This window comes from Saccharomyces kudriavzevii, assembly GCF_947243775.1.
Source record: "Saccharomyces kudriavzevii IFO 1802 strain IFO1802 genome assembly, chromosome: 6".
Classification (NCBI taxonomy): domain Eukaryota; kingdom Fungi; phylum Ascomycota; class Saccharomycetes; order Saccharomycetales; family Saccharomycetaceae; genus Saccharomyces; species Saccharomyces kudriavzevii.
This window is the reverse complement of record NC_079277.1, coordinates 70,704-96,448: the sequence shown is the minus strand read 5'-3', so window position 1 is coordinate 96,448 and position 25,745 is coordinate 70,704. Positions and strand designations below refer to the sequence as shown.

Below are 25,745 nucleotides of genomic sequence, written 5' to 3'. Positions count from 1 at the left end.
CAAATAAGTCAATTCAATGGTAATTTTGTCACAAAGCTTACGGGACCCCACCTCACTTCTAAACCCAAAGAAATTTGCTCATAGGCGGTCACTGTCTTCAGTCCAAAACCTTCTTGCTTCTTCGTCGGCAGCTGTATTGGGAGTGTACATGTCGACACGTTCACTATCCACTTCGTTATAGCTTGTATCAGCAAAGGGCCCTGCCCTTGTCTTCTTGGAACTTGTAGGTGTAGGAAGTTGATAAAACTGATTCTTTTCTATGTCATCAGCAGCCTCAACCACAAAAGTTTTTTCCGAATGTTTATCTGATATCGATTCTTTCTTTCTAGGGTATAAGTCATACAATCTACTTCTAAGGCTGCTTTTTGCATCATTGTTGATGCTGTCAGTTCGGAAACTGGAAGGTGCGCCTGGATAGAATCTATCTGTTGAAGTTGTAAAATCTGAAGTGATAGTATTTGTCTTAGATGCGTTGTTGGCGGCTGTCGCCCACATTGATGATAATGGCAAAGACAAAACGGCTAATAATGTGGCAACGGTAGTTAAAACGTCTGTACCTTGGTTCGGTTTCAAACTGTATGCGAGAATGAATATCACTGATGGAACCAGCAAAGACTGACAAGACATGATAAGTAAAATATGAAAACTGTCAAATTGCTTAAGACCAAGGAACCTTCTCGATCTTACGGCCAGAATCAATTTAACTACCAGGACAAATGACATGAAGTTGATCGAGGATGCTAGTAGGATGGTGGACGCATTGAAATATTTATTTTGAGTTGCACCGACATCTTGGTAAGTTGCAATCATGCCCTTAACAGCACTCACGAAATACATGATTACTGTAGCAAGCCCCAGGGTGAAGGATGTTGATGTCAACATTAAGCCCATCTTTTTGAAATTGTCACCTGTGAAGATAACCTTGATCTGAAACACTAATGAGGTCTCAATAGAAGCCACTAGCAACACTTGAATAATATTTGTAGCACCATAAACATGAACGTCGCCTCTGCTGATGAATTGAGGAAACCCAGTGAGGGCATAAGTCACTGACGAGTAATTAGAGAGTAAATATTTGAAATAGAGGGCAGAATGCAAAAGAATTAAAAGTAATGAAACTTGATTAATAATAAAGATTGGTGTCTTTTTGCTTCTCGATATCATCCACATAACAATCAAAGTCAATGCGGCCGCGCCACACCTGACACCGAACATGATAGCCTGAGTAACCGTACTGTTGACTAAGCCCTGCAACTCATCGAACGTGATAGTGGTCCCGTTTCCATATATAGAAGTGTAATCAATGATGCTGAGACCTGGATTATACGTTGGATCATAAAACAGATCGCTTAATGAAGGTGTTGTGCCAGACATTTATATGGTTGTTGTAAGTTGTGCATTTTTAAAAAAGCATATCAGAATTTGAGCTACAGCAAGCGGAAAGGAAAGGAAGAAAACAATGTAACTCCAAAACTAAATGAGGCACTTGTAATACTTCTTAAATATTACTCCAGTGATGGAAAATAACCTCGAGAATATGCAAAAAAAAGTTTAATTTTTTCTTTTTCATGTATGTTTCATCATGTAATTACCTAATTAGGAAATATACATGGCTCAAACTTCCTTCAGTCAGCGAAGTGCGTGCGCAGGTCTCAAACGGCCATAAGCAAAAGATAACAGTCTGTTTGGATCCACAGCAGGTACCATCGTTTCACGCTGAAGCATTTTGGTTCTCCCTATTTGTTCCAGGCCGTATTACGTACGCACAAAGGACCTACGTATGTAGCATTGGGTGTCTTGGTAGATTAAATCACTTGCTCGGGCCCCATGGGGATGTTGAAATACATATCTGCAGACACTTTGGAGTCGAGCCAGGTTCCATTCCGATTACTTTTGCGCTGTTAGCCCTGGGCCTCTGGTGCTAAAGCCTGTCTTGAGGTTTCGTAACTGTAATTTTTTGTTTTTCTCTCTGGGAAGGGGAGATTATCTGTAACAAGTATTGCAGAGAAGAAATAAAAGATGATGAAAGAGATGAGATAATCAAAAACAGCAACTAGCAAAGTACAATGTCACTACGGTCGTTCTTTAACACTAGCCACAGCAATCATGATAAGGATGCGATAGCAGGAAAAGATTTTGATGCCTATTTTCAATCGCTTATTGGTTCAAACAGCGAAAAGGCAGAAGAACAGAAAGGAAAAGCGATATCGAAGTTGTTGAAAGAAAAAAATGTTCGTTTGTTGAGATGTATGGGGTTGGGACCACTGGGATTTGTCTCCAACTCACTCCGAAAGGATTGTTGGTATGAATTGTTGGCGTCGCAGTTGTATATTGATGGTTCAGCAGAATACATTCCACCAGTAGATAAGCATAAGGACGAGGGACAGGTGATTTTGGATGCAGAAAGATCTTTTGGTGGGATTTCCAACAAGAACTTAAAGTTACAATTGAAAGCGTTGCTGGTGGAACTGATCACCGGTATACTGAGAAAGTACCCGACTTTAAATTATTACCAAGGTTATCATGACATTGTATCTGTCTTCATCATATGTTTTAGTTCGAATGTTGTGGAAGATAATGCGCTAGAATGGAAGACCCTCTCATTGCGAGATCAAATCGACATGGAAAGATTATTTTATTGTGTTGAATCATTTACGTTATTATATTTGAGAGATTTTATGATGGACTCGCTAGATTTCTCATTTGAACAGTTGAGATTGATCTCTTCATTGATAAAGGAGTCTAATCTGAAATTCTACAACGTATTCAAATTCGACGAAAATGAACCCCTTTTCGCCATTGGATCCATATTGACAATCTTCGCACACAATTTGAAACCGATTAATAGCGGCGACACCAATCTTCATAAAATTCTTTTCCAGATATTTGATATGACCATATCCTTGCAATCCATGCATATACCCTTGATCATATACAAAAACTTGCTTTTGCAAAATGCGCCTGAAATTCTGAAGCACATAGAAGCTAATTCTGATGTTTTCGAAAACGACTTCGATTTGCGTCATGGTGCCATACAAACGGTTTTACAAGAAAAACTATGTGATGAATCGCTTTGGGAGGAAGTCCTGCAGATAACTAGAGACCATTCCACAAGCGCCAGCAAGAAGGTCTTGAAAAGGGTGCATCTAAACAAATATAGCACGTTGCTGAATACAGCGTATGGCAAGCCTAGAAGTTTCGATATGGATACCATCATATTCTATCTAAACGAACAAACAAAAATGAACGAGCGTTATAAGAAGGAAAAATACCGTGGAGTCACCACTAAATCGAAGACGAGGGCTTTATTCAAGCGACTTGGCCATTTTTTACCCTCCAAATATAACAAGTTGGGTAAAATTTCTTTATTAATTGGAATTCTAGCTATCCTGTACCAATTGCAGACTACGAGGTCACTGAGTTTATTGCTCAGTCTACGGTACATGATTTCTACAAAGTTGAAAGAGTTGTCGCATATGCATATGAATTTGCATGACGTCAATCACATCTGGATGGATCCAATAAAGGACATTTTGAAGCTGGGGCATCAAAATAGATAACATGTAACATATTTTCTATACATATGGCAAGATAGAACTTCGCAACTATCAAAATCGTACTCTCTATTATGAGAAGCTTCTTATTTTCTCTGCGGAAAATTCTTCGAAGGTGACTTAAATAAGGAAAATGAAAAATTAAAAGAGAGATTTTAAACGTAAAAAATCAAAAACTCCCTTGAAAAGAACAAGTAATTAGATCACTATTAGAATGGTGTCCCAACTTGCTGTTGAAGTACGTAATTTAACGTATAAATTCAAGGAAAGCTCTGATCCATCTGTTGTTGATATCGATTTGAAAATCCCATGGAACACAAGGTCTTTAGTTGTGGGAGCGAATGGTGCCGGTAAATCCACACTTTTGAAATTATTGAGTGGCAAACATCTTTGTCTTGACGGTAAGATCATGGTGAATGGTCTTGACCCGTTTAGTCCTTTGTCTATGAATCAAGTGGACGACGACGAAAGTGCTGAGGATTCCACGAATTACCAAACGACCACTTATTTGGGTACGGAATGGTGCCATATGAGCATCATTAATAGGGATATTGGCGTTTTAGAACTATTAGAGAGTATTGGGTTCGAATATTTCAGAGAAAGAGGCGAAAGATTGGTCAGAATCCTGGACATCGATTTGCGTTGGAGAATGCACAGATTGAGTGATGGGCAAAAGAGGAGAGTGCAATTGGCTATGGGTCTTTTGAAACCGTGGAGAGTTTTGCTACTTGATGAGGTCACTGTGGATTTGGATGTTATTGCCAGAGCAAGATTGTTAGAGTTCTTGAAATGGGAGACCGAAACTAGAAGATGCTCAGTAGTTTACGCTACGCATATTTTTGATGGCTTAGCTAAATGGCCCCACCAAGTGTATCATATGAAAGCAGGTAGGATTGTGAATGAGTTGAATTTTCTCAAGGACGTGGAGTTTTCCGAGGTAGTCAACGCTAAAGTCAATGGGCAAGTTGCTTTCGATGACAGCAGTAATAAGGTCCTTATCAGTAAAGTGAACAGTCTACATCCATTGGCATTGGAATGGTTGAAACGTGATAATCAAATTCCAGAGAAAGAGATAGGTATATAGATAATAAGCGTATATAACCCCAAAAGCTTGTATAGAAAGTACATAAGTAAGGTGGGGGGAAACTGCGATTTGATCTAATGAGTTAAAGAATTAGTTTGTGATCCCAAAAAACAAAAACAAACGAAGCCCATAAAGAAAAACATACAGCGAGGAGGGGAGACAATAAACTGTACACACGCATCCTGATGTTGTTAGATGGTATAGAGCTTACACGTTGTCAATTGGTCAGCTCGACAAGAACCGCTAGAATTTACAGATCAAATACATATGCCATCAAATGTTTGGCACAAGATTTCGATATCCCGCCACATAATGCCAAATTCGAATTATCGATATTACACAAAGTGGGCACCGAATGCCGGCACATCTTACCACTGCTAGAGTCCAAGATCATCGGAGGTGATCTACTGCTGCTATTCCCCTTCGAAGAAATGAATCTTTATGAATTTATGCAATCGCAGTATAGAAAAGATAGAAGAAAAAATAATCCATATTATGACTTGTTGAATCCCACCACCGAAGCCGTTGCGAATCCGCCAGTTGACAGATACATCAACCGGCTGGATGTGAACCGGTACTGCCTGTCCTTTTTCCGGCAACTGGTGGGGGGGATTGCATTTTTACATGATAACAAGATTATCCATCGTGATATCAAACCGCAAAACATCATGCTGACAACCCAGGCCGCAACGCCAGCGCCTCCACAGTTATACATCATCGATTTTGGTATCTCGTACGACATGGAAAGCATGTCACAGACAAATTTAGAGCCCATGGATAGTAAGATCACTGATATAAGCACAGGAATATACAAGGCACCGGAAGTTTTGTTCGGTGTGAAATGCTACGATGGTGGTGTGGACGTTTGGTCATTACTGATAATCATCTCCCAATGGTTCCAGAGAGAAACGGACCGTATGGGGCATGTTCCGGCGATGATTGACGATGGAAGTGACGACACAAACTCGGATGGAAGCGACTTCAGATTGATTTGTTCGATTTTCGAGAAATTGGGCATACCATCTATTCAACAATGGGAAGTGGTTGCGCAACATGGGTCTGTTGATGCATTTGTCGGTATGTTTGGTGCGGATGGTGACGGTAACTATATACTGGACCAGGTAAAGGATGTCCAGATTAGTACAATAAAGAAAATCATGCCTCGACTGGATGAAGTTGCGGACGTGAAAGTCAAGCAAAAGTTCATTGACTGTATCATGGGGATTGTGTCATTTTCACCAAGCGGGAGATGGGATTGCCATAGAATCTTGCAAGAGTTGGAAAAGCCATGAAAAAGAATATATTAATAGTATATAGATATATATACGCGCACATGAGTACTGTGTAATCATTTCTTCCTCTGAAGAGCCAACTTTATCAAGTCGAAGCAGTTCTTCATGTACGGTAAGTTCTTGTTGCAAGCGGTTACACCCATGTGTCCAATGCGGATGTACTTGGGCCCGATGTCCTTGTGGATGCCACCGGCTATAACTACACCATGGGACTTCAGAAACGCAATAACGCTGGGAGGATCGGCAACGTACACGGCGGTCAAACCGTGCGCAGACATGTTTGAAGGGTACTTTGACACGGATGTCAATTGCAAGCCATTGACCAGACTGTCTTTGAACCAGTCGCTCATTTCACGGTGCAAATCCCACCTCTTGGTCAACCCCTCGCCAAGGATCTCTTTCAAAGCGACGTCGAGGCTATTGATCAGTTGCACCGGTGGCGTTGCGAAGTACGCACCCTTACCAGCCTCGTAGCTTTGCATTATTGGGGTCCATCTCCTCAAGGACGAGAAATAGCCTCGGACCTGTCCGTTCTGTCTGTCGTCAAGCGCATACTCCATAAACCTGCTGCTACACAGCGAGATGGAGAGGCCTGCTGGTGCGCCAATGGCCTTCTGGGATGCGGTTAAGGCGAAATCCACCCCCCAGTCGTCGAATTCAAACTCTTCACACCCAATAGAGCACACGGCGTCGACCACGAAGAACGTTTCCGGCGAAACGCGCTTGATGGCCTGCGAAATGGCCTTCAAATCGGACAGCACCGCCGTAGAAGTGTCAACATGAGTCACTGTAACGGCGCCGTACTTCTTCTCTGACAACTTCTCAGTGAGCAGTTCTGAGGGAAGAGATTCGCCTATCTTGAGAGGCCCAACAACGTCTACTTGGGCACCGTAGCTACGCAGGCAATCCGCAAACCGGTCAGAAAATGTCCCAGTGGACACGACCAACACGTTCTTGTTGGGCGCCTCAGAAAGAATGAAGTTCGAGGCAAACAGGTCCCAGCCCAGCGTACCAGAGCCGGCAAGCACAAAGGGCTGAGACTTGGAGGCAGCAGCGGAATTGAACACGGCTCTGGTGTTCTTCAAAACTCTTTCGAAAATGGAGACGAACTCGGGAGAGGTATGGCCTAGGGAGGGCACGTCCAGAGCCTTCTGGACCGTTTCACTAAGGATAATGGGGCCCGGAATCAGCAGCGTATCTACAGAGTTAGTCATGTTTGGCGAGCATAAGCCAGGAAGCAGAGATTACGTGTGTGTTGTGTTGTGGTGCTCAAGAAGCGCAGTTATATAAGGTCGAAAAGGAAGAATCCTCGAGGACCACTAGTGAGAACCGTGGCCGTGACGGTGTGACTAACGAACGTTCCATCAAACATGCTTGATATCGTATGGTTATCATTAATTGGCCCGGAGTTAGGGGAGGGATATTGCGGAGAACAAAGCGGCGTTAACAAGGCCAAAACTGAAAAGCTGCCCAGCCAAGGGCACATCAAGAATTCTTTATGGTTTTATATGAATAAATTTTATATAGAAAGACAGATAAGAGCGTGGCTCGTTGGACGGAATCCCGTACCAGCAAACGTCCTTGTAGTCGAAAAAGAATCTTCGTCCAAGAGCTATGTTCAGTGTCGCTGCCCGGTCACCACAAATGAATGGTTGCAGGAGGGCGCGCCAACGTCACGTATGCATTCTTGGCAAGTCTCTTCTTCTTCAGCTGTAGTAGTAGACGCTAACTGGAGAGCAGCCGGTAGAAACCACTAAACAAAAAAGAAAAATATATATATACGAAAAAACCCACCGACAGTAATAATAGCGAAAAAAAGAAAAATAAAGTAGAATGAAATAAGTATGCCCTTACGATTGTCTTCACGAAGTGATGAAGAAATCGTTTAATTCAAATGAGTTCAAACCTGACTGCGCTTCGGACAGTACAAGCAAGCCCAGCTTTCCCCTGAAAATAGGAGGAAAGAAGGCTCTTTTTGTTCAGGAAAAACTGGCATAGATAACTTCCCCGGTATTCTTGCATTCTGCTTCCTGTGAAGGTACTTTAATCGACTCCTCCCCCATTGAAGAACCACGATTAAATAAAAACCCAAAAAAAAAAAAAAGAAAAAAAGAAGCAAAATGCAAAAGTTCGGGTCGGTAATATTGTTCAGTGCAGTTTCCTGGTCATCGTAATCACGGCTGGATTACGCCAATTGTCAAGATCAATTGAATTATCAAAGGGCAGACTATTCTCAGCTATCTCGTCGCAAAGCGGATCGGCCAACGGCGAGGCTACCGTGTCGAACAAATTGTTGTTTTCCACGGCAGGCAGTGTGGTGGATTCTGGTAGATTTTCCGTCTTGAACATCTGCAGCTCCCACGATGTCTCCTGGTCCGAGGAAGAATCGCGCATACTTTTGGGCGACATTGTCGCGGGCTCCAGTGTGCAGTTCAATGGTGAAGGTGTGAATGTGTCGGACGAGGAGTGCGAACTGGCCCTGGTGTCCAGTGACGTATCTTTTGAGCTCTGAAAGTCTCTGTACTCGTCAAGGGAGGCAACAAAGGCGTCGCGACCGCAGTTCAACACGTCCTCGTGGCCGGCCAATTTCTCAAGATCGACGCTATTCAGTAGATTTTCCAAAAGAGAACACTTCTTCTCGAGGTACTGCAGATGCAGTCTCTTTTTTTCCCTGCTCTGGTGAGCAGCTCTTCTGTTTCTCAGGATTCGCTCGATTCTTCGCTGTTCCTTTTCCTCCTTCGTCTTGGCTCTTTTCCTTGGGGGCAGAGTCGATTTGAAGTTGGTAGGAATAGCCAGGTTCGATTGCGAATTGCTGGTAAGTTCAAAATCAGTCATTTCCATTGTTGCGGGAAGTTGGATGCGTGGGGGGAGGGGGGAGGAGTTTTGCTATTTTGACAGAGAATTAAAGCCTTGGCAAGATAGACAAGAAGAAGCAAAAGCAAGACATGAACAAGAAAAAACTTTCTGCATCTACCAACTGTTTTCTTTTTTTTTTATTTCATTGTTCTTAACGTCTTCTAATATATAGCAAAAAAGCGAACGAGAATAAAAGAGAACAAGGTGTCCAAAACCACCGGGAAAAAAAAAAGAAACGAAAAGAGATCACATCATACGACTTACCCATAGGGTTCAATTTTCTGACCTACATTTTACTAAGCCTCTTCTATTTTTATCCTCACAATAAACGTCGTAACCTACTGACTTTTGCGAATTTGCCCTAGGGCATATATCTCCTCCACGTGACTGTTTTTCCACTGTTTTTTTTTGCTTCTTTCACCTAGCTTTTTGTGGGAGCAGGGAAACTTTCAACTAAGAAATGAGGGAGCATTAGCTTTAGTATGCAACTTTTTTAGCAACTTGCTGTTGTTTTTTCATGGTAGATTAAGCTGTTGTTCGCATTGCAACACCTCAAGTTCTCGTTATCTGCCACTATTTTTTTCCAATTTTTTTTTTTTTGGTTTCTATCCACTTAATCAATTCTGGAAGCCGTGCTGCAAAGGTTCTGGTGGGTGCTTATACTGAATTCCTATCTCATCTAGTGTTTTTCCCTTTTTTTCCTTTCCCATTTCTCTTGCCTCTTTTTGATAGAATAGATAAGCTTGGCAGAGGAAAAGGAGATGTTCGACACGAATAACGTCGCAGGCGGATCTCAGGCTATGAACGAGGGGCTTGGCATCAACAAGCTCTCTCCGATATCATCGAATTCAAATCAGAGCTCATTGACTTCCTCCAATTATGAAAAATACCTGCAGCTGGCCACAGAGAAGAATCCGTGTATGATCCTGGAGTTGGAACTGGACGGTAAAGTGCGATATGGCTCACCGCAATGGAATACGATCATAGGAGTCGTTGATGATAACGGCTCTTCTGCGACATACATTGCAGACCTTGTTCTCGGATCCGATCAAGATAAGGCCGTCTTCCAAAAGGCCACTGACATGCTGCTTATGAATGACGACACCAGTTACACGATAACGTTCAACGTGAGGGCCACCGCGGATGAGGGCGGCAGCGAGAGCTGTGACAATGACAGTACCATAACGACCTTAGAGGCGCGCGGTATTCTAATCAGGGACAGCCACACGCAGTTGCCCTCGCACACCATGTGGATAGTCAAGCCTCGCACGAACGACTGGTTGGACTTCTATGCCAACGAGGACGCGCAGGATGACATGGTCATCCAGTTGTCCGATAATTGCGACGACATCGTCATTCAACTTCCTGAGGAGTTCTCCAAAACCCTCGGGTTCGGCGCCAAGATCTTCATACAGTATTTGAAGAGAATACGATTGGAAATGATCATGGACGAGTTCAATCTGCCCCTCCCCAAGATGGAACTGTGCCGGGTTTGTGAAAACTTCGTCCCCGTCTGGTGGTTAGAGACTCATTCGCAAAGTTGTGTTTGCGAGCATAGAACAGAATCGCTCATACAACTGTTACATGACAATCTTCTCGAACAATTGGCGATTTTGACAAACTTCAATAAGGACTCGGAGTATAAGGGCACCCAGCTCCAAGTACGTTCCAGCAACTTCCTCAACCAAGTCCTGGATTCCCTGAGGGAGCTGTGCCACGCCGCCATAAGTATAAACCCTAGCGAAATGGTGCCGGATCTCTACCAGAGTATCTCTACATTCCCACAGGATAATAACAACAACAATGCTCTGTTAGACCAGTTCCCCGTCCAAAAGGATTCAGTCAGTTTGAATTCTTATTTCCAGTTCTCTCCGAGAACAAACCACAACATCCAAAATGTCACGTCGTGGCAATCAAGATTCTTCCTCAATGATGACCAAGATCCCGGTTTAGCTCTTTTGATTCATGACACTTTGGACCTGGCAAGGAAAAAAGTGGACGCCGTTCTGAGGTTGGATAACGCAATGACCTACTCCCTGAAGATCAAAAACGAGGTCAATAACTACGTGGTCCAACTGATACGCGAACAAATTGAGATAAACAAGCACGCTGCCCTAGCACACTCAATAAATATGAGACCTTCGTCCGCTTTCCATTCCCCCTTGCCTCAAGATCCAGAAGCAGAAAATCTCATATATTCCTCCTCTACCCCCTTGCAAGTCCAACACAATCAATGTATGCCCCTTGATTCCTCCTCCAAACCTCATTTGGAGCCTATTCCCTTCCCTTCCACATCCAGCGAGGGAGCTTCTAGTGTCAATGATATCAGACATCCTTCGCCCTTGCCCCGTAGTTGTAACAACATTGTTATGAAGTTGCCCACACCTCAGAGAAAAATTAATTCTAACGAGCTATTCTCGGACGCCTACCTAAACGCTGACATCATACCGAACTCAACTGTCGAACCTACGATATCCATTGATATAGATGATAACACAAATAGCAGGAGTAGCAGTATCGAACAATATGGTACGGATAACGCCACTGTTTCTCGGACCACGAACTCGGAAAGACCATCTTCCTCGTCGTCAAGACTGGGGGTTAGATCGAGATCCATAACCCCAAGGCAAAAGATGGAATATTCGCATGTAAATAGTGACGAACACGCCGCCAATGAAATGTTCCCAAGAGATAAAGATTCCCTTCAACCCGAAACTTCCACTGATACCACTATAACCTCTTCTACCCAAACGAATACTACAGGCTTCAAAAATAATAGCAATAACTCCACAAACTCAGTGTTGCCTAAATTAATGACCAGTATTTCATTAACACCAAGACGCGGATCACCATTATTCGGGAATTTAACAAGTCATTCTATGCAGCAAACAAATAGTTTCAAACTGATTCAAGACAAATCTCCAATATCTTCCCCCTTTACATTCTCCAAGGATTTTTTAACCCCAGAACAGCACCCTTCCAGTCTTGCTAGGACAGATAGCGTCAACAATGCAATGTTAAATTCACCAAATTTGCCATTATCGCCACTTTTGTTGGCCACTAACCAAACCATCAAATCACCGACACCCAGCATTAGGGACTATGATATCTTGAAACCAATCAGTAAAGGTGCTTACGGCAGTGTCTATCTGGCACGCAAAAAGCTCACAGGTGACTATTTCGCCATAAAGGTTTTAAGGAAATCAGATATGATTGCGAAAAATCAAGTAACAAATGTCAAATCTGAAAGGGCCATCATGATGGTCCAAAGTGACAAGCCATACGTTGCGAGATTATTTGCTAGTTTCCAAAATAAAGATAACCTGTTCTTGGTCATGGAGTACCTACCTGGTGGAGATCTAGCAACTTTGATTAAGATGATGGGGTATCTGCCTGACCAGTGGGCCAAACAGTACCTGACCGAAATTGTAGTCGGAGTAGATGATATGCATCAAAATGGGATCATTCATCATGATTTAAAACCTGAAAATTTATTAATTGATAATGCAGGTCATGTAAAATTAACGGATTTCGGTTTATCAAGAGCAGGTCTAATTCGCCGTCACAAGTTCATCCCACATAAGTCATCGCTAAGTATCAGTTCAACTTTACCCATCGATAATCCAGTGAATAATAATTTTACTATGAATGCGAACAATAGTAACCACTCTCAGGTGTCCACCCCAGATAGTTTCTCATCAGACCACAAGACATATAATAAAAGCAAGAAATCGTCGCTGGGCCAACAATACGATCACTCTGAACACTCGAGTAACTCGAATTCCCATTCGATGACACCAACACCTAGTTCAAGTACTGTCATTTATCCTTCATACTACCGTGGCAAGGACAAGTCTCACGGAAGTTCAAATATTGATCTCCCAGCCTCCTTAAGAAGAAGCGAATCTCAATTATCATTTTCCCTGCTTGATATATCCCGTTCTAGTACACCTCCCTTAGCAAATCCTCAAAGCCTGAATACCAACAATGTTATTAGAAGAAAATCGCTCACCGAAAACAAGTCCTTTTCCAATGACTTATCATCTTTAGACGTAACCACAACCACTAATACCAATGCCAGTTCAAATAACAACGCTTCTGTTTCACCGGCCCCTTCAGACCTGGCACTGTTTTATCCCGATGATAGCAAGCAAAATAAGAAATTTTTTGGGACTCCCGATTACTTGGCGCCAGAGACTATTGAAGGTAAAGGTGAAGATAATAAGCAGTGCGATTGGTGGTCAGTTGGCTGCATATTTTTTGAATTGCTTTTAGGCTACCCCCCATTCCATGCGGAAACGCCTGATGCCGTATTTAAGAAGATCCTTTCAGGGGTTATTCAATGGCCAGAATTCAAAAACGAGGAAGAAGAACGAGAATTCCTAACACCAGAGGCGAAGGATCTAATTGAAAAACTGCTGGTTGTAGATCCTTCCAAAAGGTTAGGTGTTAGCGGGATTCAAGAAATTAAAGACCAGCCTTATTTCAGGAATGTCGATTGGGATCACGTTTACGATGAGGAAGCTTCTTTTGTCCCCACAATAGATAACCCAGAGGATACAGATTATTTTGATCTCAGAGGTGCGGAACTCCAAGATTTTGGAGACGATATCGAAAGTGATAATGCGAATATCTTGTTTGGTAAAAATGGTAATAGCACTGATGTTTCTGACTTGTCTGCGGCTAATCTTTCTCCACCACCAAATCATAGGAATGTCTTATCCCGTAGACTATCAATGAGCAATACGAATAATAGAGGCTCTAGCAATTCAAGCAGCTGTGTACATGATTTTGGTGCGCATACTCCGGTTAACAAACTCAGTATTGCTTCCGTATTGGAATCAGTACCACAAGAAATCGGATATATCACACCAGGTGGAACTGGTACAACTACGGCTAGTGCTAAGAATTCTCCCAATCTTAAGAATTTATCCTTGGCTATCCCCCCGCATATGAGAGATCGCAGGTCAAGCAAGTTGAATGATTCACAAACAGAATTTGGTTCTTTCAATTTCAGGAATTTATCTGCCTTAGATAAAGCCAATAAAGATGCTATAAATAGACTGAAAAGTGAGCATTTTTCTGAACAGCCGGGAGTGCATAGAAGAACCTCTTCTGCGTCTTTGATAGGATCATCTTCAGATGGATATGTCTCAACATCAGGGAGTAATGCCTCGAATACTACATCATCCGGTAAATTGAAAATACATAAGCCCACTATATCTGGGTCCCCTTCAACATTTAGTACTTTCCCGAAGACTTTTTTAAAGTCAGATTCATTCTCAACAAGATCATATTCTCCTGAACGGAGTATCAGCATTGATTCATCCACATTGTCAAGAAAAGGGAGCTTAATTGGGGATAGCCAACAGACGACAACAAATAGTTCAGATTCCCCTACTATGACTAAATTCAAGTCGCCATTATCGCCCGCTAACACTAACACCGCAAGTTCATATTTTTCGAGGCAGAGAGTTTTATCAAAGAGCTTTTCACAACGAACTAATTCTAGTGATTTATCTGCAGACGAGAGTGATAGATTGCAAGCTATATCAAGAGTTAATTCTTTAAGAAACAGGAGACGTAGTGGCCGCAAGAGCTCCAGTACTTCTGAGATCGGATATCATATGGATGCCCTAGTTTGTGAGCCTATTCCAATTCATAGGTATCGTGTCGCTAAAGACTTAGAAAACCTTGGCTGTACTGTCGTCAGTGTTGGTGCTGGTGATGAATTAGTCAGTAGGGCTACGAGTGGTGTAAGCTTTGATTTAATTATGACGGCTTTAAAACTTCCAAAGCTCGGTGCTATTGATATTGTTCAACTGCTCAGACAAACAAATGGTGCTAATTCAACAACGCCGATTGTGGCAATTACAAATTATTTTCAGGAAGCGATAACGAGTAAAGTTTTTGATGATGTGTTAGAGAAACCAGTAAATCTTGATGAATTGAAAAAATTGGTGGCTAAGTATGCCTTAAAAAAGTCCCAAGAAGATGAAGAGCACACCATATTGAGTGATTCTGATGAGACGCATTGATAAACGCGAATCAAAGATATTAAAAGAGGATAAAATATAGAAAAAAAACTGAGAAAGAAAGAAAACTGAGGAGTAGACGTGAAGGCAAGCATGGGTTGACGTTGCATTTATGCCCTCTTGTTCTGAGCGCTGGTTTTCTACAATATTTGTTCTCTTCACTAAATTATAGTACTTTTTATAAAAAAAATTTCTGGTATAATTATTTAAAGAGTGACTTTTTCCGGCATTTCAGATCTTCCAATTGCATATCATATCTTATAAGTGATGACATGATTGATTTTTGTGCCGTTTTAATTTTGTTTTTCAACTATCTCGATTAAATAGATAGCATAAATGGGACCTTTTTAATTGATCGAGCCGAGATTTCATGTTTTGTGCCGAAACTTGAGAATTACTAGTAGTTCTCAGGACAGATTTAAATGGTTTATGTCCTTTCTATATATATATATATATATATATACTATTGTTACATTCTGGGAACGTCCCGTTTGGCCTATATATACGTGTGTACAATGGATGAGCCAAAAAAAAGAAAATTCATTGAAATTTATATATCATCTGGGAATGAAAATTCCATTCTCCTCTCCCTCCGAGAATCCATATCATCATCCTCTGGGATTATAGTTCTTCCAGCGCTTAATAATTGAAAATGATTGGGACTTTGTGGCGGGTTCATTTTCGGCGTTGAGGGTTGTTTAAACTGTGTGTGAGCTAAAAATTCCGTTGATGTTTCCACTTCTTTCTTTTCTTCAGCTAAGAGTGTTTTCTTCTTCAATTGGTCTTCATACATCGCCTGCTTTATGAGTTGCAATTCGTGCATTAATGCCCCATGATCTACAAGCGCAGCATCTTTGAGTTTTGACTTTTCCTTCCCTTCTTGTTCATCTGGGTTTTCGTTTTCATTATTATTGATATCAGTTTCCGGCAGGTCCTGCATATCTCTTCCTTCTTCAACGGCTTCTTCCACCATAACCTTCCATTTGGATTTCTTGGGTTTCAGCCATTTAGGCACCCAGCTATTATGTTTTTTCCTTTCATTTAATTTCTTTTGCGCTGCATCTACATCGTTTATTAATTTTCTTTTTCTCTTAACCTCTTCTGGGTTCATCATTTCCTCAATCTCAACGAAATCTTCACTTAAAACTGCGATACCAATTTTTTTCAACAATTTGGGCATGCTTTTACGATAATTTAGATGACCATCAACTAACTCAGTGCAATTAATATTCTCAAATCCTTCAACATCTTCTATCGTCGAAATACCCATAACAGCGCTAAATCCACCAGCAGCAGCTCTAAATAAATATGCCAAGAACCAATCCTTATCTGAATAACCATTTACAAACCTTCCGCTAACAGCAGTTCTTGCCATGACTAATTGTTCCTTTTTCATAACGGCTGGCGTACCGAAAAGGTAAACATTTTCAATCAAACCTAAGGCTTTTTGCTTGCATAACTCAATCAAACAAGAGAAAATTACTCTTGCACCTATCGAAAAACCGACCAAAGTAATTGGACGAGCACCTAAATTTCTTGCAATTAATGTATCAGCGAGAATTTTACCTGCAGACCAAGCTCTGTCCAAGGAAACATTCCATGGATTATCTAAAATGTAGCCCAGTTTGGACAAAGCCATTGGCCATTGGATAGAACTTATTAATGCTGTCAAAACTGTGGCACCTAGAATTTGCTGAAGTGATGTAGTGAAGATTTCAGTAGCCACAATACTAACCGTTTGACCAATAGACTTCAGCATTTCTGGTTCCCAATACAACGAGTACAAATCACCTTCGACAGGGTCTACCGTAGAAAATGGTAATCTAACATCATCTTCGTTACCAACCATCCAGCCTGAAACGGTTAAGATCAGGTTAACTCTCCTATTATTATGCAATGGCCTAAACTCAAAAGTTCGCACACTCCCCATTCTCTTCGACATACCCCTAGCACCAATGTTAGCACCAATAGCAGTGCTTGAGACTGCAACCACAGCGGTACCACCTACCCCAGTTAAAAAACCTGTTGCGCCAGTTAATCCTATTGTCGATAAACCTGCGGCAATCCCCCCACCGATGACAGGCGCAAGCAAACCACCACTTAGTCCAAGGACCAAAGAACCGCCTACCATAGCCAGGGCAACATATGCCATTTTCTTTCTCCTTTTGCTTTTTCTTCTATTCTTCATGTGATCTTGCTCATCCCAAACTTGATCCTCTGTAGATTGTTCCATATCTAAAGAATCTGTTACACGCCTTTCAAATTCACAAATTTCCAGATTTGTCATATTCAAAACTTTTGCGAAATTCAGCAACAAAGTCCTTGATCTTGAATCATAAGTGGATGATTGCAAACATATCAGAAAAAGGTCACATATTATAGTCCATGCTACGTCTATATTTAGTTTATCCTGATTTTTGACATTTTCTGGATCGAGCACCTTTGACGGAACCTTCAAAGGTAATGAAGACTCTTCAGCTTCCGATGTTTCGGTTGTTCCAGCTTGTTGTTCAAATTTGCGTGTGGTGGGCGGTACTGCGTCATTTTGTTCATTTAAAGGCTCTTCTTTCATCGTTCCATCTGGCGCACTATCATTTTGGTCCGGATGATTTTCCCACGGATTATCAATGCTCTGAGTGGTCTTCAAGCATTTACACAGATCTTTCAGTTGGATTTTGTGCAAGGAGAGCTTTTCTATCATTGCAATTTCTTCTCGAGATATGCCTAGATGGTCATACAACCTTGACAAGACCACGGTTTTCCACGCAGCCATATCCTTTTGGGTGAACTGCAGTCGATGTGCTAATTTTTTGTGAGCTTTGATGTCAATACAGAGACATAATGTGGCCAAATCTGTACACATTTGATTTGCCAGAATATTTATTGCACCTATATACGCAAACTTCTCCATATCGGTTAGAAGATTTTTCGTTATGTTCAACTGGGAATCCCGATTCAAGTCGCTAACTGGCTCCACGTCATCCTCATATTCGTCATAAGAATCATCCTCATCTTCGTTATTGTTGTCATCATTTAACGACGTAGTCGAGGTGGAAGAAGTCAAAGTGATGGAGTTTTGCGAATTATTGATTTTCTTTTTTAAAATCTTACGATCGAACAGGAAATCCGTCTTTTTATTTGTTCGATAGGATCGCTGGGCCTGCTGTTCTGCAGCCATTTTGGTATAATCGAATCTTGAGTCATTTGCACTTTTGTGGTTCTTTGTAGAAAGAACTGCGGCAGGCGCATCAGCAGACACTTCTAGGTTTCTGACCTTGGAAGTCAACTCTAGTTCACCTCTGTGATTATATATATTGAAAGATGATATGGCAGGCATCTCTTGCCAATCTCCATCATCGGAATCAGAATTGGAATTAGAAACGTCCCCCGACTTTGTATCTGCAAAAGGATCCAAATCCTGTGCAGATCCAAACCCGTCGTTCTGACTAAGGCCGTTATCTGCTTCATCAGCACTGGTTACTGACTGCGATGAGGGCACACTTGCATCTTTCACCGCCGGTTCTTCCTCAAGCGAAGTATTCTCATTACGTACTTCCTCTGCTTTGCCTTGCCCGACAGACGCCTTTCTAACATGATGTGCATGCATATCAGTTAAATCATCTTGATCACTCGAGCCGCAATCGGGATGGAAAACTAGTCCGGATTCCGCAGAGGTATGGTCTTCTGGGTCCTTCAAATGGCGTACTATCTTCAAGCCTTTCAGCTGTATACCTAAATCCTCTTCTGAATCGGACATGTTCTAAAGCCATAAACTTTTCTCCTCTCTCTTCAACCTTGTTTTTATAATTTTGTTCGAGAAATTCTTGTGCTGTGCTTTACAATCACTAAAAAGTAGTACCAAATTAACTATATCAGTCGGTAAAATAATATTTGAAGCTATCTAACCTTGAAAAAAAGCTCACGTACTGTATAGTTCTCTACCAATGCAGCTCTACTTCTGCTATCAATACGGCAGGATCGTTTATTTGCACCACATTTCCTCTTAAACTTTAGAGGATTAAGGTCGGCAATTTCCCAAGACTGTTTAAATTATTAACACCCAAACATATTTCAAAGATGGGCACCCAGACATGTCTAAAAAACATGCACTTATTTTAATTCTTTCTTTTAAACAGCCCGACGCGATCGGAGTAATTTTTCAAATTTAAAGATGCAATAATGTAATGGTTCAAATACGACACACTAGAATCGACTACCTACCATTTATCAAATTCATTCTCAATAACTACTTCAGCCCTATACTACTTCTCACAGAAGCACATCAGCAACATATAACACATATCCAATAACAATGGCTCCAAACGTACGTTAACCTTCCCTCTTCTATCAGAGTCAGAGGACCTAAGAGAAAATAGTGGTTTTAAAAAGTCTGTCTATTCCCTACCGTCAACTTAACAGTCTCATTCAGCGGTTTTAGTGGTTCCATCCTTTCAAGTTTACATTTTTATGTATTCAGCTATTCTGTATTTTAAAAATTCACCCCTTATGGCTACAGAGAAGGCATTGTCCTCTCTTTTAGTTGTATGAAGTGATTGTTAATAGCAGTAGGCTAGGCAGTTTTTACTCGTCAAGACGAGAAATAAAACTTTATCTAAGTTATGGAATACTAACATAAGGTTATTATAGACTTCCAGAAAGCAAAAAATTGTCAAGACCTTGACCGTCGACGTCACATCCCCAACTGAAAACGGAGTCTTCGATCCAGCTTCATACTCCAAGTACTTAATCGATCATATCAAGGTCGATGGTGCAGTAGGGAATCTAGGTAACGCCATTGACGTTACTGAAGATGGATCCGTAGTCACTGTCGTGGCCACCGCCAAATTTTCTGGTAAATACTTGAAGTATCTGACCAAGAAGTACCTGAAGAAGAACCAGCTAAGAGACTGGATCAGGTTTATCTCTATAAGGCAGAACCAATACAAATTGGTTTTCTACCAAGTCACTCCTGAAGACGCTGAAGAAGAGGAAGACGAGGAATAAGTAGAACTTGAACTCATATACTCATCTATAAAACTATTCATATAATAATTCATTACCCTTAATATTGTCTCTCTGTCCTCTGCGATTTACGTATTTTATTTTCCCTCTCTGGAATTGTCATCTTCACGAAAATTCATGAAAAAACAAAAAGAGAAAAAGAAACACTTCAAGCAGGTAGATCACCAAAAATACCAGGAAACATTGCCGCTCCAACTTACAAGCCAATCGACCATATACCCATACAATATGTCTTTCTTTAACTTCAAGTATGTTCATAACGCCGTTAACCTGTCCCTTCCGGCCTTGCGTTACTAACTAATCAACCGCACTGAATCAAAACCGTTTGATCTTGCATGTATATTTTGAAAGCAGAGCATTTGGAAGAAACTCCAAAAAAAATAAAAATCAACCGCTTAATGTGCCTCAACCGCCACCAATGAATACCATTTATTCGAGCCCTCATAGTAGCAGTTCCAGGCTATCTTTAAGAAATAAACATCACTCGCCTAAGAGGCATTCCCAGACAAGTTTCCCTGCACAAAAAGCTACACCTCAATCACAGCAAATGACATCCAGCACACCGCAATCGCAGCAACAGGACGCCAACGAGAGGCCAGAATCACAGCAAATAATGTTTCTCAGCGAACCGTTCGTAAGAACTGCACTAGTGAAGGGTTCATTTAAAACAATAGTACAACTGCCCAAATACGTGGATTTGGGAGAGTGGATAGCGTTAAATGTTTTTGAATTCTTCACAAATCTAAATCAGTTCTACGGAGTGGTGGCCGAATACGTAACCCCTGATGCATATCCAACGATGAATGCTGGCCCTCACACGGATTATTTATGGCTGGATGCGAATAATAGACAGGTGTCACTACCGGCTAGCCAATACATAGATTTAGCCCTCACGTGGATAAATAACAAGGTCAACGATAAGAACTTATTTCCGACCAAAAATGGGCTGCCATTTCCGCAGCAGTTTTCGAGAGATGTGCAGAGAATCATGGTGCAAATGTTTAGAATATTTGCACATATCTATCACCACCATTTTGACAAAATCGTGCATTTATCACTGGAAGCCCATTGGAACTCGTTTTTTTCTCATTTCATTAGTTTTGCCAAAGAGTTCAAAGTTATTGACAGGAAGGAAATGATCCCACTTTTACCGTTAATTGAAAGTTTTGAAAAACAAGGTAAGATTATATATAATTGATAATGAAGGCTATTGTTATTGGATATAGTTAGTCACACCGCCTTGGACACTCAGTAATAAATAATCAAAAAGAATAAAAAATAATGCAAACGATAAACGTTGAATATAAATACATACGTATACATATGTACAAGTTAAATAAAAAAACGGAAAAAAACGGTAGTTTGTGGTTAGCAACTCATGAAAAGAAATATTGACTGCCTCTTAATACTGTTACGTCAAAATCACCCTTTGGAGGGATTTCAGGTAATCTTAACGGTAAAAGAACGCTAGAACCACTATGTTCATCCCCACCGTTTTCTAGTTCAAGGGCGTCCAAATCATTCACGTCCTCGAATAACGACACCGTTGTGACCATCTTTTCGCCAACCTTTCTATCTTCTACTAGCTGACTGTTTAATAGCTCTTGCCTTTTCTTCTCGAAATAAATTTCATCAGCTAATGTAGTGCTCCTTCCTAATTTCTTAGATAAATCCTTGCGGATTTTAACGATCTTTTGAGCTAAATCCGTTGATCTCTTTATTTTTCCAATCTTGACGTAATTTTTATATCTTTGGTCAAATTCTTCCTTCAATCTCAAAACTAAATCTATCTCATGCAATTTAATAAATTGTTCTCTTAACACCACATTCATAGTGTCCACATCAGACGCATGCGTCCAGTAAGAATCATGAACAGATGCAAAATCTAATCCTTGCTTACCACATTCTGCTGCGCTCAACAACATATGAGAAGCATCCAGTGAATGAATGAAGTTTGGAGGAAGACCGGCCTTTTGTCTCCTCGCATTGACAGGATTAACAGCAAATGGATCGCTAATGAAAACAGTCTGTAAATTTGTCTCAACTTGCTTTTTACTTTCTTCACGGTACGGCTGAACGATTGGTAAACCGAGTGGCGTTGTCCAAATGACGGAAGACATAAAGTCTGGTTTGTTACCGTTCTTGAAAGATTTTTCATCAACATCCAACCTAATAGATTTGGAGATCCTTTTTGCACTTTCGCCTAACCAGTCTTGAATCAAATGTGCGCTATGGAATAATTCACGAATAGCACCAAAGACGTGTTTGGTTAAGTACTTAGAGTAATCTAAACTTTCCTTACGATCATCAAAAATCGGGCTTAATTGTTTGGCAATTTGGAAAGTCGCGCCTACATAGGTAACACCATACACATTGGTCATAACAGTTTGTTTAACAACTTTTCTGGTTATTTTGTCCTTTAAAATTTTGGCATTTTCGTCACCTTTCTCAGCGGCAATTTCTAATCGTTTCTGCACTAGTCTTGCCACATGAGCATAAACATCTTGTGGCTTGTCATTTGGAACCAAATTAACTTGAGTAGCACCTTCAACGTCACCACCTAAGGCAGCATAATGCTGTAAACCATTGCATGTACCATCCTGATGAACTGGTTGATGAGATATGAATTCTTCTGGGTTATCCATTTTCATGACTTCATTCAACTCAAAACACGTGGCCAGAGCTTGCCAAGGCTTGTCAGCTGTTGTCCACCAACGCTCTCCACTTAAGGGGTTTTCCGCAGAATCCTTAACGTCATTTAAATGGGATTCCGTAAATGCGACACGATCCTCTAAACGTAACTTATCAAAGCCAAACAGATTTGACAAATGAATCTTTAGCCACTTCAGACCAGATGGGCCCAACTTCTTCCCGTGCCAAAAGATCAAAAGACCGCGACTCATATCATTACCAAGATGGTTGAAATGTGGAGATAAAGGATAAGCGCGTCCTCTGAAGTCTAAATTATGTGGGAAATACAATTTTTCGCCCAAAAATGCCCTAGCAATTTCCAATTTATAGTTTGTATCACATCTATTGGATCTATCGGATGAGAATTTATTGGCAATTGTTTTTACTTGTAGTTTCCAAGCTCTTAAAATGGAAGGGTCTGAATTTCTGGGAGGAGCCAAGGGTAAAACCATTTCTTCTTGGGCACTTGGAATATCCAGGAAGCTTTCACCTCTGTTCCAAACTTGCGAAACTACATCAAATACTTTTCTATTGACAGTCCAAGGCGTATCACCCAGCACATTTAAACCATCATAAACGCGATCTATGTCACCATTATCAGAAGCAGCTTTCAAATATGCGACTTGCTCAGGCGAGTCCTTTGTTCTTAAAAGAGTGGATTGCGTGTAATGGTATCCACCTGACCTCCAGTTGACCCATGGCTTAGGCTCAACCAACATTGGTAGTAATTGTGGTTGAACAGATGCAATTAATCTTTCGCCGTTTAATTGACGAATTAAAGTCTTGTGAATCTTCAAAACACCTAATTTAGAACCATTATGGTATTGGTAACCATGTGCAAAAGCTGGAGCTTCACCATGGACTTTAGCTTTTGTTATGGGATCAACACCTTGCACAAAAACTTTTGCAACATGAATCAACATCGATATTAACACAGAACCAATTTTGGCCCTAATATTCTGGGGCCATAAAATCTTTGACTGTTCAATTTGTGATGATCTAAATACGGATTTAGCATTCTGTACCAGTTTCTTGAATTCTGGCGATTTTTTATTGACATCTCTAAATGTCTGAGATTCACTTTTCAAGACTTGTTCAGACCTGAATTCCATTTCAATGGCCTTACCCACTGATATAACCGCTCTTGCAGTTCTCATACCTTCAATAACACCGCCTGTGGAATTTAATTTTAATAATTCCAAAATCGTAATAACGCACATTTTTCCTGGGTCAATCAGAGTTAGGTATGGGCCATAGTCAAGACGGTTTGTTTCAACTTTATTTAAATGTTTCTTATCGGAAGGGGAAGGTCTTTCCAATGACAGTGATTTACAATGATTAATTTCTTCCTGAACTAAAGGCAACATATTATTATACCATTTCCACAATTTAGCATTTAAGTTTTTTTCAATAGAAATATCACCCCTAGCCTTTGCCTCTTCAAAATCGTGCTTCCAACGTTCTCTCGCAGCTTCTGTTGCACGATTTTCTAAAACTTTTTGCCTATCTTGGTTAAAAGTATTTAATGCACTTTCAAACGCCTTTTTCTCTTTTAATGATGGCAAAGAATTGTAGATTTCAAAAAAATTTATAGAAGTATCACTGTCATCGCCATCTTTCGTTGGCTTCATATTTAGAACGTTTTCGTTGGCGTCGAATTTGAATCTAGATATTTGCTCTTTTTGCTCAGGCGTTAATGATAATCCCAATAAAGTATGTCTGATAACTCTCATTCCAATAGTATCTACAGCTATGAGCTTTTCGGCATCTTTTGGTAAAACTCCCGTTGAGCCACCTAATGGGACATCCCGGAGAGATTCTAAAGAAGGTGTCTTCATAGAACCAAGACTTGCATCCAAGTTTTTCTCATTCTTTGAATTGTTCTCAGCTTCCAGGTTTTTTGAGCCATCTTCGTTTTGGTTATTATTTACAGGCGAAGAAGACGGTGCAAGGGACTCCAATATTGGTTTAACCGAACTTGGTAGCTGCGATAGTGATATGACTCTTAGGTCATTTACCAAGAGATTTAGATCTGAGATGGTCAGAATATCTAGGTTTGATAAAATTTCCCTGATTCCGTTTACGCTCATTTTGAAATAAGCGGAAATTGTAGGCTTCAGAAGCATTGAACTTGCGGATGCATGAAATCTTAAGGAGTGATGAATCATTATTGCCAGAGTCTTGTCATTATAGTTGATATCTTTAAAGTTCGTCTCCAAATCATTCGTTAGTTTTTCGTTCATCTTTAAAATGGGAAAATTTGGTTCGTTCCTGGAAAATGCATTTAAATACATGTTATAGTCTTCAATGAACCTCTGTTTGTGTTCAGGCACTAAATACAAGGATTCCAATATGGAGAATGCTCTTTTCATTAGGTTGGATTGTAAACAAGCCTCCAACAGCGACCATAATTGCATAACGTCCCTGGTTCTTGTCATCGTGGTTATTGCTGAGGCATGTGATTTGTTAAAGGGATCAAAATCTAAGTCTGAGGAATTTTTCCACTGGTAAGGCGTGCTACTGTTGCTGCTGCTGTTCTTCCTGTTGTTGTTGTTGAATAGAGAAAAGTCATTTGTGTCTATTATGCCTGATGGAGGAGACGTGGTGGAGGACGAAGCCGCCACCAAGGGTTCTTCAGACATCAGGATTGTACCTGTTGAGTCCGGAGAAGGTTTATACAGCTTTGAGCCCTTTGACGATATTAGCCGTCTTTGTAGCAGTGATGTCTTCACTAGAGATTTGTAGGCTGGTCTTAGCATGTTTGAATGAATATCGAAAGGCGGAAAAGAAGGAATAAATGAGCCAAAAAAATGAATAAAATGAAAAATTTACAGAAGCAAAATAGAAATGGTATATGAACAGGAAAATTGCTTTTGTTTCTGACCTGGATTGGTTAGTCCCTTAGAAGCGACTCTTTTGGAAATTATTTAAGCTGTGTGGTATCTGCTTTAAAAGTTAGTAGTGAATGAAACGCCTAACTTTCTTTTGCCAATATTTCCACCAAGGCATTAGAATCAAGGTACTATAGTTCTAATTTCCTCCAAATGAAAAAAAAAAAATAAAAAAAATAAACGGAAGAGTGAAAAAGTTCGGGGTTAGCAAAGACTGAAGTGGATCCATACATAAACTAGATTTTTTGGCCACCCAACCCCGGATCGCTGGACACGAAATAGTTTGTGAGCACTCCGGGTAGCACATATATCACTCTTCA

At 40.8% G+C, this 25,745-nt stretch overlaps 11 protein-coding genes across 11 annotated transcripts; 6 read left to right on the top strand and 5 right to left on the bottom strand.

Annotated features, from left to right (window-relative positions):
- Nucleotides 1-78: 78 nt before the first annotated feature.
- On the bottom strand, nucleotides 79-1,374 carry STE2 (alpha-factor pheromone receptor STE2; the record flags this gene model as incomplete). The annotated part of the gene is made up of 1 exon (XM_056227651.1): nucleotides 79-1,374. One exon carries the CDS (start codon nucleotides 1,372-1,374, stop codon nucleotides 79-81), a length of 1,296 nt encoding a protein of 431 aa, XP_056087451.1.
- Nucleotides 1,375-2,066: 692 nt separating this feature from the next.
- GYP8 (GTPase-activating protein GYP8) lies at nucleotides 2,067-3,560 on the top strand (the record flags this gene model as incomplete). The annotated part of the gene is made up of 1 exon (XM_056227650.1): nucleotides 2,067-3,560. The coding sequence occupies one exon, from the start codon at nucleotides 2,067-2,069 to the stop codon at nucleotides 3,558-3,560; it is 1,494 nt and encodes a 497-aa protein (XP_056087450.1).
- A 208-nt stretch (nucleotides 3,561-3,768) lies between these two features.
- CAF16 (putative ATP-binding cassette family ATPase CAF16) lies at nucleotides 3,769-4,638 on the top strand (the record flags this gene model as incomplete). The annotated part of the gene is made up of 1 exon (XM_056227649.1): nucleotides 3,769-4,638. The coding sequence occupies one exon, from the start codon at nucleotides 3,769-3,771 to the stop codon at nucleotides 4,636-4,638; it is 870 nt and encodes a 289-aa protein (XP_056087449.1).
- A 185-nt stretch (nucleotides 4,639-4,823) lies between these two features.
- CAK1 (cyclin-dependent protein kinase-activating kinase CAK1) lies at nucleotides 4,824-5,930 on the top strand (the record flags this gene model as incomplete). Its single annotated transcript, XM_056227647.1, has 1 exon — nucleotides 4,824-5,930. The coding sequence occupies one exon, from the start codon at nucleotides 4,824-4,826 to the stop codon at nucleotides 5,928-5,930; it is 1,107 nt and encodes a 368-aa protein (XP_056087448.1).
- A 56-nt stretch (nucleotides 5,931-5,986) lies between these two features.
- On the bottom strand, nucleotides 5,987-7,144 carry AGX1 (alanine--glyoxylate transaminase; the record flags this gene model as incomplete). The annotated part of the gene is made up of 1 exon (XM_056227646.1): nucleotides 5,987-7,144. One exon carries the CDS (start codon nucleotides 7,142-7,144, stop codon nucleotides 5,987-5,989), a length of 1,158 nt encoding a protein of 385 aa, XP_056087447.1.
- Nucleotides 7,145-7,792: 648 nt separating this feature from the next.
- On the bottom strand, nucleotides 7,793-8,771 carry HAC1 (transcription factor HAC1; the record flags this gene model as incomplete). Its single annotated transcript, XM_056227645.1, has 2 exons — nucleotides 7,793-7,848; nucleotides 8,111-8,771. The coding sequence occupies 2 exons, from the start codon at nucleotides 8,769-8,771 to the stop codon at nucleotides 7,793-7,795; spliced, it is 717 nt and encodes a 238-aa protein (XP_056087446.1).
- A 776-nt stretch (nucleotides 8,772-9,547) lies between these two features.
- On the top strand, nucleotides 9,548-14,824 carry RIM15 (protein kinase RIM15; the record flags this gene model as incomplete). The annotated part of the gene is made up of 1 exon (XM_056227644.1): nucleotides 9,548-14,824. The coding sequence occupies one exon, from the start codon at nucleotides 9,548-9,550 to the stop codon at nucleotides 14,822-14,824; it is 5,277 nt and encodes a 1,758-aa protein (XP_056087445.1).
- A 547-nt stretch (nucleotides 14,825-15,371) lies between these two features.
- MIL1 (Mil1p) lies at nucleotides 15,372-18,578 on the bottom strand (the record flags this gene model as incomplete). The annotated part of the gene is made up of 1 exon (XM_056227643.1): nucleotides 15,372-18,578. The coding sequence occupies one exon, from the start codon at nucleotides 18,576-18,578 to the stop codon at nucleotides 15,372-15,374; it is 3,207 nt and encodes a 1,068-aa protein (XP_056087444.1).
- Nucleotides 18,579-19,133: 555 nt separating this feature from the next.
- RPL22B (60S ribosomal protein eL22) lies at nucleotides 19,134-19,825 on the top strand (the record flags this gene model as incomplete). The annotated part of the gene is made up of 2 exons (XM_056227642.1): nucleotides 19,134-19,145; nucleotides 19,469-19,825. The coding sequence occupies 2 exons, from the start codon at nucleotides 19,134-19,136 to the stop codon at nucleotides 19,823-19,825; spliced, it is 369 nt and encodes a 122-aa protein (XP_056087443.1).
- A 246-nt stretch (nucleotides 19,826-20,071) lies between these two features.
- Nucleotides 20,072-21,041, top strand: MOB2 (Mob2p; the record flags this gene model as incomplete). Its single annotated transcript, XM_056227641.1, has 2 exons — nucleotides 20,072-20,091; nucleotides 20,198-21,041. The coding sequence occupies 2 exons, from the start codon at nucleotides 20,072-20,074 to the stop codon at nucleotides 21,039-21,041; spliced, it is 864 nt and encodes a 287-aa protein (XP_056087442.1).
- Nucleotides 21,042-21,219: 178 nt separating this feature from the next.
- On the bottom strand, nucleotides 21,220-25,293 carry RPO41 (DNA-directed RNA polymerase; the record flags this gene model as incomplete). The annotated part of the gene is made up of 1 exon (XM_056227640.1): nucleotides 21,220-25,293. One exon carries the CDS (start codon nucleotides 25,291-25,293, stop codon nucleotides 21,220-21,222), a length of 4,074 nt encoding a protein of 1,357 aa, XP_056087441.1.
- Between the last annotated feature and the right edge of the window lie 452 nt (nucleotides 25,294-25,745).